The following is a 14,865-nucleotide window of genomic DNA, read 5'->3' on the forward strand; positions in this document are numbered from 1 at the left end:
GGTCAGCTCGGGTGCTCCTCTCCAGCATAGAACCACACCGACCGGGATGCGAAAGCTGCCGCGAGGGTGGTTTTTTTAAGTTAGGGACACTCGAGCAGTAGTAATGGGCACAGGGAGGGGGGCTCTCTCGAAGACTAGGAATGTGGGGGCGGCCTGAGGAGCAGTGGGGCGGGCGCGGGAGGCGCGGGCGGGTGGGATCCGGGGCCCAGGGGGCGGGGGCGCAGGGCGGGAAGGGGCCGGGCCGCGCTGGGGGCGGGACCAGGCGCGGTGGCGGCGGCGGGGCTGCGGCGCGGGAGGCGGGGCGGCCGGGCCCGGGACACCCCTTCCCTGTCCCCTGGCGGGGCGGCTTTGGCTCCGGCAGCACTGGAGGCAGCAGCGGCGGGAGAGCGACTTTCGGGGCGCGCCGTGGATCGGGACCCTTCCCCTCGGGGACCCTCCGCCGACTCCCCGCTCGAAGCGTCCCGCGGAAGCCCGCAGGACCCCCGGCCGGCTGGGAGCGCCCGCGGCACCATGAGGCGGCCGTGGGGCGTGCTGCTGTTTGGCGCCCTGCTCTGCGCACACGGTAAGCGGCGCCGCGGCGCCCGCGCCGACCGGCCCGCGGGGAAAGTTTGTCCCGGGGTCCGGCCGCTGCAGGACGAGGCTCCCGAGAGCGGGACGGCGCCGGCTGGGGCCTGAGACCCGTCGCCCTCGCTCCAAGCGGTAGCCCTGAGAGTGCGCGCCGGGGAGACGAGCGCGAGCTCCCCCAGCTCCGCGGGTCCTGGAGCGGGCAGCGGTGGAGCAGCGCCCCGGGCCGGGGATGGGGCCGGGCCGGGCTGGGGGCAGATCTGAGGCTCTCGCTCGCCTGCCTGCGCCGCTCTTTGAAGAGCTGGGGGCTGCTTCCCTTTCAGGTTAAGACAGAATCTCTGTGTCCTTGGTGCGAGCGAGTGTGTGCGAAGAAAGGGACGCGGGGGTGGACGGTCGCCAGACCATAAATTGTGAATAGCCTTCCTGGGGCCGGGGTCTCGGGCAGATCGTGGAGAGGGGCCCCGGTGGAATCTGCATGCTTGAGCTCTGGGGGTTCCTGTGAGACGAACCGTTCCTCGGACTCCAGATCTTGTTCCCACCGAGAGTCTTCGGGCACTGCGTGCTTGCAGCATCTCCCCTTGGTAGTGTTTTCGGGTTCCCTCTCCTGGCCGCGACCAATCAGCTCCCTACCCTAGATCCTTCCCGGAGGTGGGGTGAGGGGGATCGGGTTGAAAAGGGGGCAGAGAACGGACCCTGGGAAGAAATTGCTGGAAGGCTTCCGCAGACGCGACCTGGCCGGGGTAGGGGAGCGGGGGCACGGGGGTCGCCAAACCTAAGCAGGCAGCCTCCGGGCCCGCGCGGTGGCCCTCGGGGGAGCTGGGCGGACGGCGGCGGCGGGGCTGCTGCTGCTTCATCTGCTCCTTATTAATAACTTGTGTGGTGCCCGTGCGCAACTGTTGTGTGTGAATTGGGCTCCGGTGGGATTTGTTTCTCTGCAGCCGCGAAGGACCGTGGGTGCACCCCGTGATTTAGCAGCTGCCTCTCGTTTGTGCCCCCAGATCAAAGAACTTGGATCTTGGAAGTCCCAACTCTGTTCACCCACCACTAATCAACGGCGGGGAGATCCGAGTCTTCCCACTGTCCCCGCGTCCGGGCGAGGGGTGGGGGTGGGGGTGGGGGTGGACCCGGAGGGGTCTGTGGACCCTGGCCTCGCACGGTTCTTTCTTTGACGTAGGGGAGCTCGTGTGCGAATTGTGCAGATTTCGGAACTTGCCTGCCAGGGCGTGGAGATGCCCGGGCACTTGTTTTAAACAGTGGCTTACCTGCCCAATCCAAAGCAGGGTTCTTGCGTCTGTTACTTGAACTACCCACGGGTTTTAAATGACTTTTTCCAAGCCGCCTCTAACACCGACAGAGCCCTTTCTGTCCGCTGCTCCGCGCTCCCTCTCGGACTAGGAGCCTTGCCGACCCACGTTCGTCCTCGCACTGTGCTCTCCCCCGCCGGCGCTCTCTCCTGGAAGGTTATTTGTAGCCTCTTCGGCGTGTCGGGACAGCGGCCCTACTGGGGTAGGAATGTAGCTGCTCTTCCCACCACATGGGCCCCTTAAAGGGACAGCTATGCTTTTTGGGGGTTTCCCCCTTCGGGCTGCGAGGGAAGGGGATGAAACTTTTCTTTCGGCCCCCTGGAGGAAGTTTTGAAAAAGATCAAGGGAAATGGCAAGGCACTGAAAAAAAAAGGGGGTGGGGTGGGGTAGGGGGAGTTCTGAAACGAATACCAACAAAGCCAGGGAGGAGATTGACGCCGTCTGCCCTAGGGAAGGGGAAGCTGGAAGGTTCCGGGCTGCGACTGGCAAAGAGGATTTTGCTGCTCCAGAGCTGTCAAAACTGCGTACACTGCATCTCCATTGAGAATGGGGTGGAGAATTGTGTATGCTTAATGTTTCCCTCCAAAAAGTGGATGGGAGGGTTCTTGGTAACTCTTTCGGGTTCTTTTTAAGGACAAAAAAGTGAAGTGGAAACTTCTAAGCACGTGTGTAAGGCCCGTGAGTGACGCGAAGATCCAAACTTCGCCTTGCTTGGTAATGAGCCATCCGTGGAGGTCTGGAGGGGACAGAGTCATGCTTCACCAGTGAGAGTGACAACATGTCATAGCAGATCAGTTAGGCAGACCTGACCTCAGCTCGGACTGAATTCAAAACACTGAAGTTTAAGGTGCTGTTTGGATGCTGCTAGTCCTTTGGGCTTTTCCTAGAGCCGGTGGGTTTGGCCTGAGCCTGCCCAACACACCAAATTTAAAATTTTTGGAAGGAAACTTAAGTGCTACTAATGGCCCTGGCTATTTTTCTCCTAAGAGTTGAGGTGAGACCTCCAGCAGCCTACCACCATTTGAAGGGTGGAAACCGTGTGTAGCTTGGAGGTCTCTTCCAGGTAAGTGAAAAGTCAAAAATTCTGCCTAGGAGTGATTAGGTAGATAGAGGGTTGTTTTCTGAGGATGAGTGGGAAAGAGCAGAGCTGAGACCTGTCTCCTTCCCATCTGACTTGTCTTGGATGACCTTGACCCTGATCTTATTGGACTTGTGAAAGATGCTTGGCTTGTCACCGATTTTGGATTTCCTCTCCTGTCCCCTGTTGGATATCAGATAACGTCTTTGGGAGTAGCACATGGAATTAAGAATGACAGGTGCAAGGGAACCAAGTCTGGCCATGTCTGATACAGAGCACGCCGGGCATGTCCATCTTCGGGGTCAGCAAAGAACACAGGAGGTCACAGAGGACAGGGTATGTTTTATAGGTCTTTGCGCACTCTTTCTACTGATTGACTGCTCATCTTGATACCCCTGAGAAGAAGGAAAATGGGAGGGATTGGTTATGCTGATTCTGCTTTGAAGAGAAGATCAATACTAGGAGGCGCTTCCTGAACAGGAACCACATTTCAGGGACTGCTTTAAAAAGTAGTCTTGTCTTTTTTTTCTTTTTCTTTCTTTTCTTTTTATGACTGGGCACATCTCATAATTACAAGACAGTTCCATACCCTTCGTCAACTAGGTCTTTTAGCCTGTTCCAGCCACAGTTTCTGCATTCCTTGATAAAGCTCAGCCATGAGTTTTGTTACAGTTGCCTGGGCGTGGGGCATCTGGGCTGCAGACTGGGTCTGGATAACCATCTCATCTTCACCATCAGAAGCCCTTCACTCCTACTCAGCTTAGTGGGATTCAGTGTCCCAGGGAAGACTTCGTGTTCACTGGTTGGTTGGCAGAGCCTGGGGTTGGCCCTATAAATAGCTCTGATGAATGCCTGTGCTTGCTGTTCTTCCTCCTGCTTAGAGCTGGCAGGGTCAGGTTCTTCCTCCCCAGTACACTCAGGAACATTCCCTAAACTGGGCTTTGTACCCATTCATTTGTTCATTCATTCTGCAAATGCACATTTGTCAAGCACTTAACCGCTGCATGCAGAGCTCAGTGATTAAAAAGCACAGCCAGACCTGGGTTTGAATCTTGGCACTTCCTAGTGACTCTGCAAAACACTTAATCTCCCTGAACTTCGAGGTTCTTATCTGTACATGGGGTGGGGAGAGTAGTGATAAGTTATCATATGTGAGTATTGTAAAAATTAGGTGAGAGAATAGTATGTTCAAACCATTCAGTACAGAGCCTGACAACTACTGTGTTATGATAGGCCTGGATAAATGTTAGCTGTTACCAAGCTTGTATAAGTGAGTTAGAGATGGTTCTTGCCTTTGGACCACGGGAGCCAGGCAAACAAATCATTATACTACAGTGTCATGGGCTAAAACTGAGGCTCAGGTCTCCATTCATTTCAGCTGGTTTTTCGCTTGATTTTTAAAAAAATCTTTCTCCTTCCCCGCCCCTTGAAAACCTAATGAAACCTAAGCAGAGTTGCCTCCTGTGCACCCTTCCAGAAAAGAGGCCCATTAAGCAATCCTGTGAGTCCAGGGCCTCTGCCTTAGTTCTCCTGGGAGAGGTCCTGGGAAATGGGGTTTTCCTCTGAGAGCTTCCCTGCTGGAGCCCTGTGCTCAGGGATGCAGCCAGGCACTTCTTTCTAAGGTTGCTTTGACCCGGGGTGAGAGGTGCTGGCTGAGGTGTCTTGTAGCTGGAACAGTTTAGAATTCCAGGCTCTCCCTCCCACTGGCCTGGGAAAGGAGTCAGGCCCCAGAGCTCATAAGGTAGTAATTGCCCCAATTTGGGGGCTGGGCCATTGCAGAGCCGCCTTCCTTCGTGACTACCGTCTTCAATCAGGAATCCTGTCAGTGCGCAGGGATAATTGATGTGGTTCTCAAGTCCCCGACTCACCCCCAGCTCCTCCACCCTGAAGTTTGACCCCTGCTGTCTCTGTTTCTTCCTTTTAACTTGGTGCCAGTTGTGTGATGTTTTGGGGGGCTGCAGAAAGCTGACCATAACCAAGAGCAGCTGTTTAAAAGAGCTGATTCTCGAGCTTTCCTGGCAGTCATTTGACTCCATTTTCTGTTCTGCATTTTTGATTTAGCAAGAAGCAAACATCCGAGGTGCCCCTGGGCACCTCTTATGCCCTTCTGAGCAAGCTTCATTCTTTCACTGCACGTAGGCATTTCCATCCTTGCCGCAGCTGAGTGGACTGACTGTAAGCGTCCCTAACGCCCTGCTCCCCTGCTCACACAGGTTTGAGTGAGGAAGGGCAGGGCGCTGTCTGAGACCCAGCTGGGAAAGCTTTGCTGGGACTTGCAAGCCCTGACTTGGCCTACGGGAGCTCCCGCCTCACCTCTGTGCAGAGCCGAGGATCAGAGCTGCAAGAAAGCCGGAAACAAAAGACTGGGAGCGAACCCATCTGGCTGAGAGGCAGCGACACAAAGGTGCTGCTGCATAATTTATCACCGGAGGTTTTCTGGGGCCGGGAAGCTCGTGGCTTCAGGCAGAGCCTCTTGAGGAGGAAGGGACCCTCCCCCTGTCAGGGAGTAGGGCAAGGCAGGTACAGAGTAGGGCACTGGGAGAGACACCTGATTATCACGTGAAATAAAGAAGCTTTGAGGTGGTCAGAGTCTCCAGTGATCTCTCCAAGCTCAGCAGCTCCACTTCCTGCCAGGCCTGGCGGGGCGGGGGTGGGAGGGCCGGCAAGGGGTGCAGGGTGGCGTGCTTCAGTGTCCCCTTTGGCCCCAGCCTTGGGAGCCTGACTGCCGCCACCTTTCAGGCAAGGATGAGGACGGGAGACAGTTTCTCTGTTGGATTGATTAGAGCCTTTTGGAAACCAAATGCAGAGTCATTTGGAAACCAAAGGCAAATGCAATGCCTTTCTCTCTAAAATCAATCAATAAATAAGAATAAAAAATATAAATGTGCTTCTGGGGCAGTTAGCATTTTTTATTCTTTTGCTGTATCTCTGGCACTGTGATAAATGGATAGCACATGTTTTCACATTCTCTCCACACAGTATCCTTATGAGGAAGCTGCCGGTCTGACAGATGGGAAACTAAGGCTCAGCAGTTTGCTGTCACATAGCTATTGAGTAACCAAGGCAGGATTTGAACCCAAAACTTAAGCTGTTAACCCCCTAACCTATACTACCTCCTAGAACAGAATATTTTTTTATGATTTTATTTATTTGTTTTTAGAGACAGGGGAAGGCAGGGGAAAAAGAGAGGGAGAGAAACATTGATGTAAGAGGAAAACATCAAGTGGATGCCTATCGTATGCACCTCAAACCGCAACCCAGGCATGTACCCTGACCTGGACTCGAACGGGAGACCTTTAGCTGTGCAGCACGATGCCCAGCCAACTGAGCCGTTCTAGTCAGGGCAGAACAGAATATTTTATATCCAAGCTCTTCCAGAAGATCTAGGTGGGGAATATCTATATTTTATCTTAAATAGACCTTGCCTCTCTGTTTTTAGACTTCCCTTCCCAGGGAATCCCAATGCATAAAGAATTACTTCTCGGGTGCTTTTTTGGTAGAGGAGGCTTTAAAAGTCTCCCAGCAGGGGAGATGTGGTGTGTTGTTCCCTGAAGCTGTGTGTTTCTTGTGTTCTGAGATGCCGAGGGGGAGAAAAGCAGTACTTTGAGCAGCCCCTCACAGAGCACCGCCCCATTCAAGCCCTACTGTATTTCTGAAATCTGTTGACTTGAGAGCTCCTGGGCAGGGTAAGTAGGCTTTTGAGGACCTGTAGGAGATGATAGGAGTAGCAATAATGTAGTAGTCCCCCTTTATTCTCAGGGGATACAGGGAACATGTTTGAAGACTCCCAGTGGATATCTGAAACCATGAATAGTACAGAACCCTATATATGCTGTTTTTTTCTATACCTACATACCTATGATAAAGTTTAATTTATAAATTAGCCACAGCGCGATTAACAAGAATAACTAATAAAATAGGATAATTATAAAAATGCACTGTAATAAAAGTTTTGTGAATGTGGTTTCTTTGTTTCTCAGAATACCTTTTTATATTGTACAAGTAATGTGGATATGCTGGCAAAAAAGATGATTCACATCCGGGCAGATGGAGCGGATGTCGTGAGATTTTGTCACACAGCTCAGAATGGCATGCAATTTAAAACTTGTGAATTGTTTGTTTATGGAATTTTCCACTTAATATTTGCAGACCACTACTGACTGCGGGTAACTGCAACGGCTGACAAGGAGGGGCTGCTGTAACAACAACAACAATAATAATAGCTGTTCACTGAGTACTTGCTATGTATTATCTCATTTAAACCTCCCCAGAACCCTATGGAATAGGTCCTATTATTATTCCCACATTACCAAAGAAGAAACTAATCCACTTCTGAATTGCTCTGTAATTTAGGCTCTGAATTTAGGTTGCTCTTTTCTCTACTTGCCTCCTAGGAGTTGGTTGATGATAAATTAGGGAAGGATTTGAAGGATGCCATGTGCCTAGAGCTCCTCCAGAGAAAGGCAGTAAAGCGGGACTCTTGCTACCCTCTTTTACCTCTTCCAGTAGTCCTTCAGACCACCAGCTTAACTCATTGGGGTGACCCACAGTAAGGGTCTTAGACATCTCCAGCCCCCAAGTCGTGGTGTGTCTAGATAAGACAGTTTTGAGTCATACTGTATAATGGTAATAGCAAGAGCTATCATTTATTGAGAGCTTAATATGTGCCAGGCATTATGCTAAGTGCCTTTCATGAATTAACTGATTTAGTGCTCATAACATTCAGATAAGGTAAGGGACTCTTGTTATCCCAATTTTGCTGATGAGAAAGTAAGGCATACAGAGATTAAATAATATGTCCAGGGCTAGGTAGCCAGGAATTAGCTTAGTTTTGTTCCCACGTGCTTAACATGATGCTCTTCTCCCTCATAACTTTGGGGGTTGACCATTAAGAACTTCTTTTCTGTGTTTTAAGAGTGGAAAGAGAAGACTGAACTTTCTTGGACTGGTAATTATGTGTCTTATGGTATCTGATGGTAAGGCCCTTTTGAGAGGGCCCACTAGGAGAAGATTTCACCAGGTAGATTTTCAAACCAATCAGGTCAGGCTGGCCTCTAGGGATCTAGGGACAAAAATAAGTAGAGTCATAGCATGCTGATATCACAGTCTGATAACAGCGAAGAAAGCAACTGGAAGGGAGTGAACTGGATAGGAGCCACCTGAAAAAGAGGATTCCTATTTTCTTAAGTGTAGATTAGGTAGGAAAGAAAGACTTTTGTCTCTGATACTCTAGGCCTCTCTTTTCCTTTGACTCCAGCTCTCACAAGACTCTAGCAGGTGCGTCCAACCCGCGGGCTGCATGCCGCCCAGGATGGCTATAAATGCAGCCCACCACAAAATTGTAAACTTGCTTAAAACATTATGAGATTTTTTTGTGATGACATGTCCCAGTGTATTTAATGTGTGGCCCAGGACAGCTCTTCTTCTTCCAGTGTGGCCCAGAGATGCCAAAAGGTTGGACACCCCTGCAAGAGGAGTGTATTATTGATTCATTTACTCATTTGTTCATTTTATAAATTTATATCAATCATCCACTATACCAAACATTGAACTAAGCACTGCGAATACAAATTCGTAAAACTCTTGATCACACAATCCTAACTAAGTGAACAGAGATTCCCACAGTGTGCTAAATGCAACCATGGGAGGGGGTACAAAGGGCCTCTGGGGTGCAGAGCAGGCACTTTTTAAGGTTTTATTTATTTATTTTTAGAGAGAGGGGAAGGGAGGGAGAACAAGAGGGACAGAAACATTGATGTGTGAGCAAAACATCGATTGGTTGCCTCTCACACACTCCCAACTGGGGACCTGGCCTGCAACCCAGGCATGTGCCCTGACCGGGAATCGACCTAGCAACCTTTTGCTTTGTGGAATGATGTCCAATCCACTGGGCCACACCGGTCAGGGCCAGAGCAGGGGCTTTTAATTTGGCCCGGGCTGCATGGGTCCAGGTGGGGTAGCTTCAAGAAAGACTTCACCTCCTGACCTCCTGCTGCTGCCCACCATTTACCTTTTTTGGTGTTGCTTCTGATGTTTCCTGTGCAAGCTCTGTCCTTTCAGAAAGGAGCTGTTTATAGGCACCCAGTGCTCTCCAGATTCTAGGCACCTCCTGGATAAGGTTAGATCCGTTTCCATGTGGCTCCGTGTTGCCACCGCTTCTAGTTGTCAGTTTTGTCTTGCTGCATGAGCATCCCTTTTAGTGAGACACTTGCTTTTTTGGCTACTCAAGGAGCTGAAATCAGTGGCTTGGTCCCTCAATTGGCCTCAATGTAGTTTAGGGTAATGTGATATAACTTGTCCTCATTAAATAAGGTTTATATCCTCACCATTGCCGCTAGTGGACAAGAGGAGAGAGGAAAGCTCCGTGTGTTATAAGAAAAACATCCTTCACTTATGTGATTAATGATTCCTCCTTTTCTCGCTGCCACCCTTCCACACTGGGGTAGCTGTCGTATTCCAGTGTTCACAGGCCTCTCGTCTCTGGTTCAACTTGAAAAAGCTGTTCTGTAGCTTTGTAGTCACTGTCCACCTTAGGTTCCCAAGTGACAGGTGTGGTCCCCTTCCGCTGAGCGTTCTGTGGGATGGTGGAGAGCAGTGCCTCTCTAACTTAAGTGGAAGTCGGGAAGCTTATTGAAAGTCCAGATTCTGAGATCACATTAAAAGAACAATGCTGATCTAAGGGTCAGAATAGGGCTGGTATCCTGGCTTTCCTACTCCCCACAACCTTGGCCAAAGTAGGTGACCTTACCTGTTAAATGGGCACTACAGCAACTACTCAGAGTTATTATAACGATGATATGAGAATACAAGTGTGCATGCAAAGTAGCTTGTGAGTTGTAAAGAGAAACTAGGAAATATAATTATTTGTTGTCAGAGCCCTGTTCCTTTCTGGACCAACATAACACTGAGTCACTGGTTGAAAGGACTGGGGCTCCACACTGTCTCTACTTTACTACTTTGCCTGAGGGCAAGAGGACTTGGTCTTTGGCTTAGAAGTAACCAAAAGGAGAGGTTACTGGTTGAGATCCATATGCTCATTGCCTGCAGGATCCGGCACAAAGAACGCCCCCTTTTTTATTACAAAATCCTTTATTACAAAATCATAAGCATGTAATTCTGTAACATAACAATATCACACACAATATGGTGTGCCAGAGGGGCACACCATATGACATTTTAGGTGGAATGTTCAAATTGAAACTATAAATTATTACACCCATATTATACCCTACCAACTGCATTCAAGCAGGTGTTTGTTACCTCTCCTGGACCCTCTCTATGCTAATCAAGAACTCATAAAGGAGCCCTGGCTGGTGTGGCTCAGTGGATTGAGTTTGCCAGCTTGCAAACCAAAGGGCCGCTGGTTCGATTCCCAGTCAGGGCACATGCCTGGGTTGTGGGCCAGGTCCTCAGTAGTGGGCACATGGGAGGGAACCACCCATGGATGTTTCTCCCCTCTCTTTCTTCCTCCCTTTCCCTCTTGCTAAAAATAAATTAATAAAATTGTTTAAAAAAATTTCATAAAGGAGAGGGACTCAGAAGTCTCAGTGTTGGAAAATTCTGGTAATAGCAATTCTATTATTGGGAAACAGTATAATGAAGTGATTAAGACCAGAGGCTCTGGGATTGACCTACCTGGTGAGAATGCTGGCTCCAACCCTCGGGACCTGTGTGACCTATTGATAGACTCCACCTCCTGTTTCTCAGTGTCCTCAACTGTAAAGTGATAATAACGACAGTGCCACCTCCCAGGGTTGTTGAGCACTTTTAGTGACATAGCATAGGGAATGCACTTAGAAAAGTCCTCAGCTACCTGGGAAGTACTCAGTAAATGATGGTTGTATTATTATAAAGCTTTTGCGGGTGTGCCAGCCCTGGGCCAGTCAGTTTATATGGGTTATTTAATTTAATCTTTGATCAACCCTTTATGGTAGAACTATTATGCCCATTTTATGGATAAGAAAACTGAGGCTCAGAGGCACTAACTAACTTGCTGTGAGTCTAACAGTTAGTGGTAGAACCAGGGTTTGAACTCTAGTCTTCTGACTCCAGAATCTGCTTTCTCACATAGTTATACAGTCTGGTATACCAGATGGACATTTCCCTTCTTTCCTTCAAGAGTGCAGTAAGAAATTGGTAAGATGGCTGAGATTTTGGTTAACCTTTCAGGAAGGCCCCATGGGCACATTGTCTCCCCAAAGCTGAATGTCTAGATCCAGGGTAATGAACACTTTGGGGAGAGGTCTTTCCTTGTTGAATTAGTCAAAGGGCCCATGCCCATGGAGGCCAATGGGAGCTCACAGCGTGGCTAGCCAACAGCTTTCAAGGCTGGAAGCATAGCTGAGTATTCTAACTTAACACTTCTTAAAATGAACAGAGTTTTGCCACCCGCAGGCATTTGTTTCCTTTTTTCACTCACCATTCTTTTAGTTTAAAAGGGTTAAAAGCTGTCCTATATGATCACAGCCAGGACTGAGTGAAAAGGCCGAATTCTACCTCCGGGGATCCCAGAGGGGCAGCAGTTGTCCAGAAGAGCTGACTTTTTGGAGTATAATATGTCTGTTTACTGTATGAATACCCAAGCCAAGGATTTGCCTGACCTTCACAGGCCGATGTTTAGATGCTGCTCTGACATGCAGGAAGTCACGACTCTTCAGCCGCCTGCAACTGACTTGATGCCCACCCGATGGAATGCTTTGTTCCTCAAGTTTGCACGGGGAAATCGAGACTTTTGCTATTATTCAACCAAAGGTGGGGGGGGGGGCCTAAAAAGAAGAGGGGAGGGCAGGGATGGGAGCACTGGAGGCTCCACTTTACTTTCAGTATTCCTGTTGAGTTGCATGCAGCACCAGGATACTGCTCACTGTTCCTGCTCTCCCAATCCTGATACTAGGCTTCTTCAAATCCAGGCCTTTGGGAGAATTTAGCGCCTGCATCCTCACACCTGCACACTCTCATCCTGCATTTATTGAGCATCGTTGGTGCACCAAGGCACGAAGTCAACCTCTTTCACATTCATCTTCTCGTGTGGTCTTTGTGGTCTTTTTACAAATGAGAAAACACACTTAAGAAGCTAAGTGATTTGGACAAGGTCGCACAGCTGGCCAGGGGGCGATCCAGGTCTGTCTGCTCCAGGTCCAGTGCTTTTCCAGTCTCCTCTCCCCCCAATTTCTCCTTCCTCCTCTCTGTTCTTGTTACCCCCTTACCCTGAACAACTCCTTGGTACAGCCTCGCTTCCGGCTGTGTGGAGCTAGCAGTGTTCCTTAACTTCTATTGACATTCTGGGCCAGATAATTTCTTTGCTGTGGGGCCTGTCCTGTATATTGTGGGATATCAGCAGCATCCCTGGCTTTTTATCCACTAAATGCCAGAAGTACCGCCAATCACAACAACCAAAAATACCATCACACATTACCAGATGCTCCTGGGAGGGAAAGACCATCCCTGGTTGGAAACCAGTGAGTTAGCCTTATCTTTCGTCTCTGTTCCTCCCCATGAAGGTATCAGCATGTTGGAGAGCCCTGCCAGGGAGTCCTCTGGAATCCTTAGTCTTTGCTGTTTCATCCAACCACAGTCCCCTAAGATAGCGCCTAAAGCCGTGATGAGACATGGTCACAGAGCCTCAGGCTCTGGGGCTCGGTCTGAGTGAAAAAAGCCCCATTCTCCCTTTTCAGTGCAGAGCAGGCCCCGGAGGATGGGGCCGGGCAGCTGGGTCTTCAGCTTCCTTGCTTGGGGAAGAGTCCCCTGTCGTGCACTTGCAGAGAGCCCTGGAGATAGAGGGGCGCTTGCCTTGGAGTAAGGCCTTCCTGTGAGGTGTGGAGATGCTGCACCTCTCAAACGGATTCCTTTGGTTTCCGCAGGAAATCCTGCATCTTTTCCAGGGCAGCTGATTCACAGCATGTGGAGGGGGAGGGCGAAGTCTCAGTTGAGCATCTGACAAGAGCTGTGGTCCTTTACTCCAGAAATGTGCATTTTGCCTGTAATTTCTAGGGTTCACAGATGTCCATCCATCCATCCATTCATTTATCTAGGTTAGGAGCCCTGCTTTAATGCTCACACTCACCCTTAGGTTTGAAGTGGAGAAGGAAGGGGGCTAGGGGTCTCTTCTTGCTTTTGGAGGACCTGGCAGTACAATCTTTTTTTTTTATCCTCACCTAAGGACATAGAGAGAGGGGAAGGGAGGGAGAAAGAGAAGGAGAGAAACACCAATGTGAGCGAGAACCATTGATTGGTTGCCTTTCATATGCACCCCGACCTGGGACTGAACCCACAACCTAGGCATGTGCCCTGACCAGGAATCGAACCCACGACCTTTTGGTTTGCAGGACAATGCCCAACCAACTGAAACACACCACTGGCCAGGGCAGTACAGTCTTTTATTCCACACCCTAAACCCAGTACAGTCTTTTATTCCACACCCTAAACCCTGAGTCAGGCTGAGCCATTGCAATGTGCAGTGCTGGTATTCATCGAAGAGATGAGCCAAGAAAGGGAGGCTGGGCTCGGTAAATAGGGAAGGAAGAGGGGTGGCAGTGTAGGAGCTGACTCCTTCCTGCTCCAGCCTGGCCTGAGGATAGGGCCCAGCGAGGGGAGGAAAGGGAGAGGAAAGCAAGGGGGAGAGATGAGCAATGAGCAGTGGCCCCTTCTTTCCCAGCTGCAGCAACCCAGCGGGTTAGATGAATGCTGGGAGGGGGAGAGTGACCCTGGCAGAACCTTTTGTTCCAGATGAGGCTGGAACAGGGGGCACCGAGCCATTCACACGCCATCCGAGGGCATCCTGCTGGGCACTCTGGGGAGGGGGGCACAGCAGCCGGTCATGGGACTTGGCCAGGCAGATAGCTGGAGGCTCAATGGGGAAGCCCAGCTGCGTGCTGCTGAGGCTGGGGGAGGGGCTGCTTCTGCCATCCTTCCTCCAGGCTGTGGCCTGTCCCACAGATAGGAAAGCCCTGACTGGTCCCACTCACAGTGTCCTGAGGCAGCCTAGTCCCTTTCTCCTTGGGCCCCACTCCTTTTAAAAAGTGGTCTCCCTTCTCAGAAGTGACCTCTGATTGGGGACTCACAGCTGCCTGAGTTGCTTCCTGCTCCTGTGTGTGGATTCCTTACCCCTAAAGGGGGTCCAGCACTTTAATTCCATTCTCATTTCGTGCCCTGTGCCCCGGCCTCCACCAAGGGCCTGGTCCTGCTTAGAGGCAAAAACATCTCTCCTTCAACCCAGCTTGGAAGGCAAGGACATGGAGGTCTCATCCGCCTCACCCCTTCTGTCCCCTGCTCCCCTTCCCCGAGACCACCAACCCTCCAGGTGGCATCATGTGGCTCTGGGCCTTTGTGGGTGCTACGTAAAAAAGCCTGTCATGCAAGGGGGTGTCTGGACTGTTTGGGAGCTCAGAGTCGGAGGGTATTGTTACCATTTGTGCCTTGGAGGAGGGGAAGTCATCATTACAGGGTCTGCATCTCCCTCCATTGTCACCACGTCACCTGGGTGACAGTGGTCCTAGACTTGGCTACTCTGCCTTCTTCCCTGGAATGGGCTTTGCTTGGGTGGGAGCTGACCCCTTGCTGGTTCCTTTTCCCTGTGCCCAGGCCAAGCCAGCAGCCCCGAGTGTGCTTGCGGTCGGAGCCACTTCACCTGTGCAGTCAGTGCCCTCGGCGAGTGCACCTGCATCCCCACACAGTGGCAGTGCGACGGAGACAACGACTGTGGGGACCACAGCGATGAGGACGGCTGTAGTAAGACCCCCCCACTGGGCGGTGGGGGTGGTAGAAGAGGAACCTGCGGGTGGGCGAGGGAGCTGGGACGAGTCTGAGGGAGCATTCTATGTATCCGTCACCTCAGGCTCAGAGCCTTGGACTCCTGCGAGGGTGACAGATATGACAGATGGGTGGTTTCCTCACAATATATGGGGCTCCAACCCTTATGTG

At 50.8% G+C, this 14,865-nt stretch overlaps 1 protein-coding gene across 1 annotated transcript in view; it reads left to right on the top strand.

Moving 5' to 3' along the window:
* The first annotated feature begins 502 nt into the window (after positions 1–502).
* Positions 503–14,865, top strand: part of LRP4 (LDL receptor related protein 4) — a 46,950-nt gene continuing 32,587 nt past the window's right edge. Inside the window, exons 1-2 of the mRNA XM_053923877.2 lie at positions 503–562; positions 14,527–14,673. Coding sequence (XP_053779852.2) covers positions 511–562; positions 14,527–14,673 — 199 coding nt within the window. The 5' untranslated portion in view covers positions 503–510. The remainder of the gene's footprint in view (positions 563–14,526; positions 14,674–14,865) is intronic.

The sequence above is a fragment of the Desmodus rotundus genome, chromosome 5 (genome assembly GCF_022682495.2).
Source record: "Desmodus rotundus isolate HL8 chromosome 5, HLdesRot8A.1, whole genome shotgun sequence".
NCBI classification, from domain to species: Eukaryota; Metazoa; Chordata; class Mammalia; order Chiroptera; family Phyllostomidae; genus Desmodus; species Desmodus rotundus.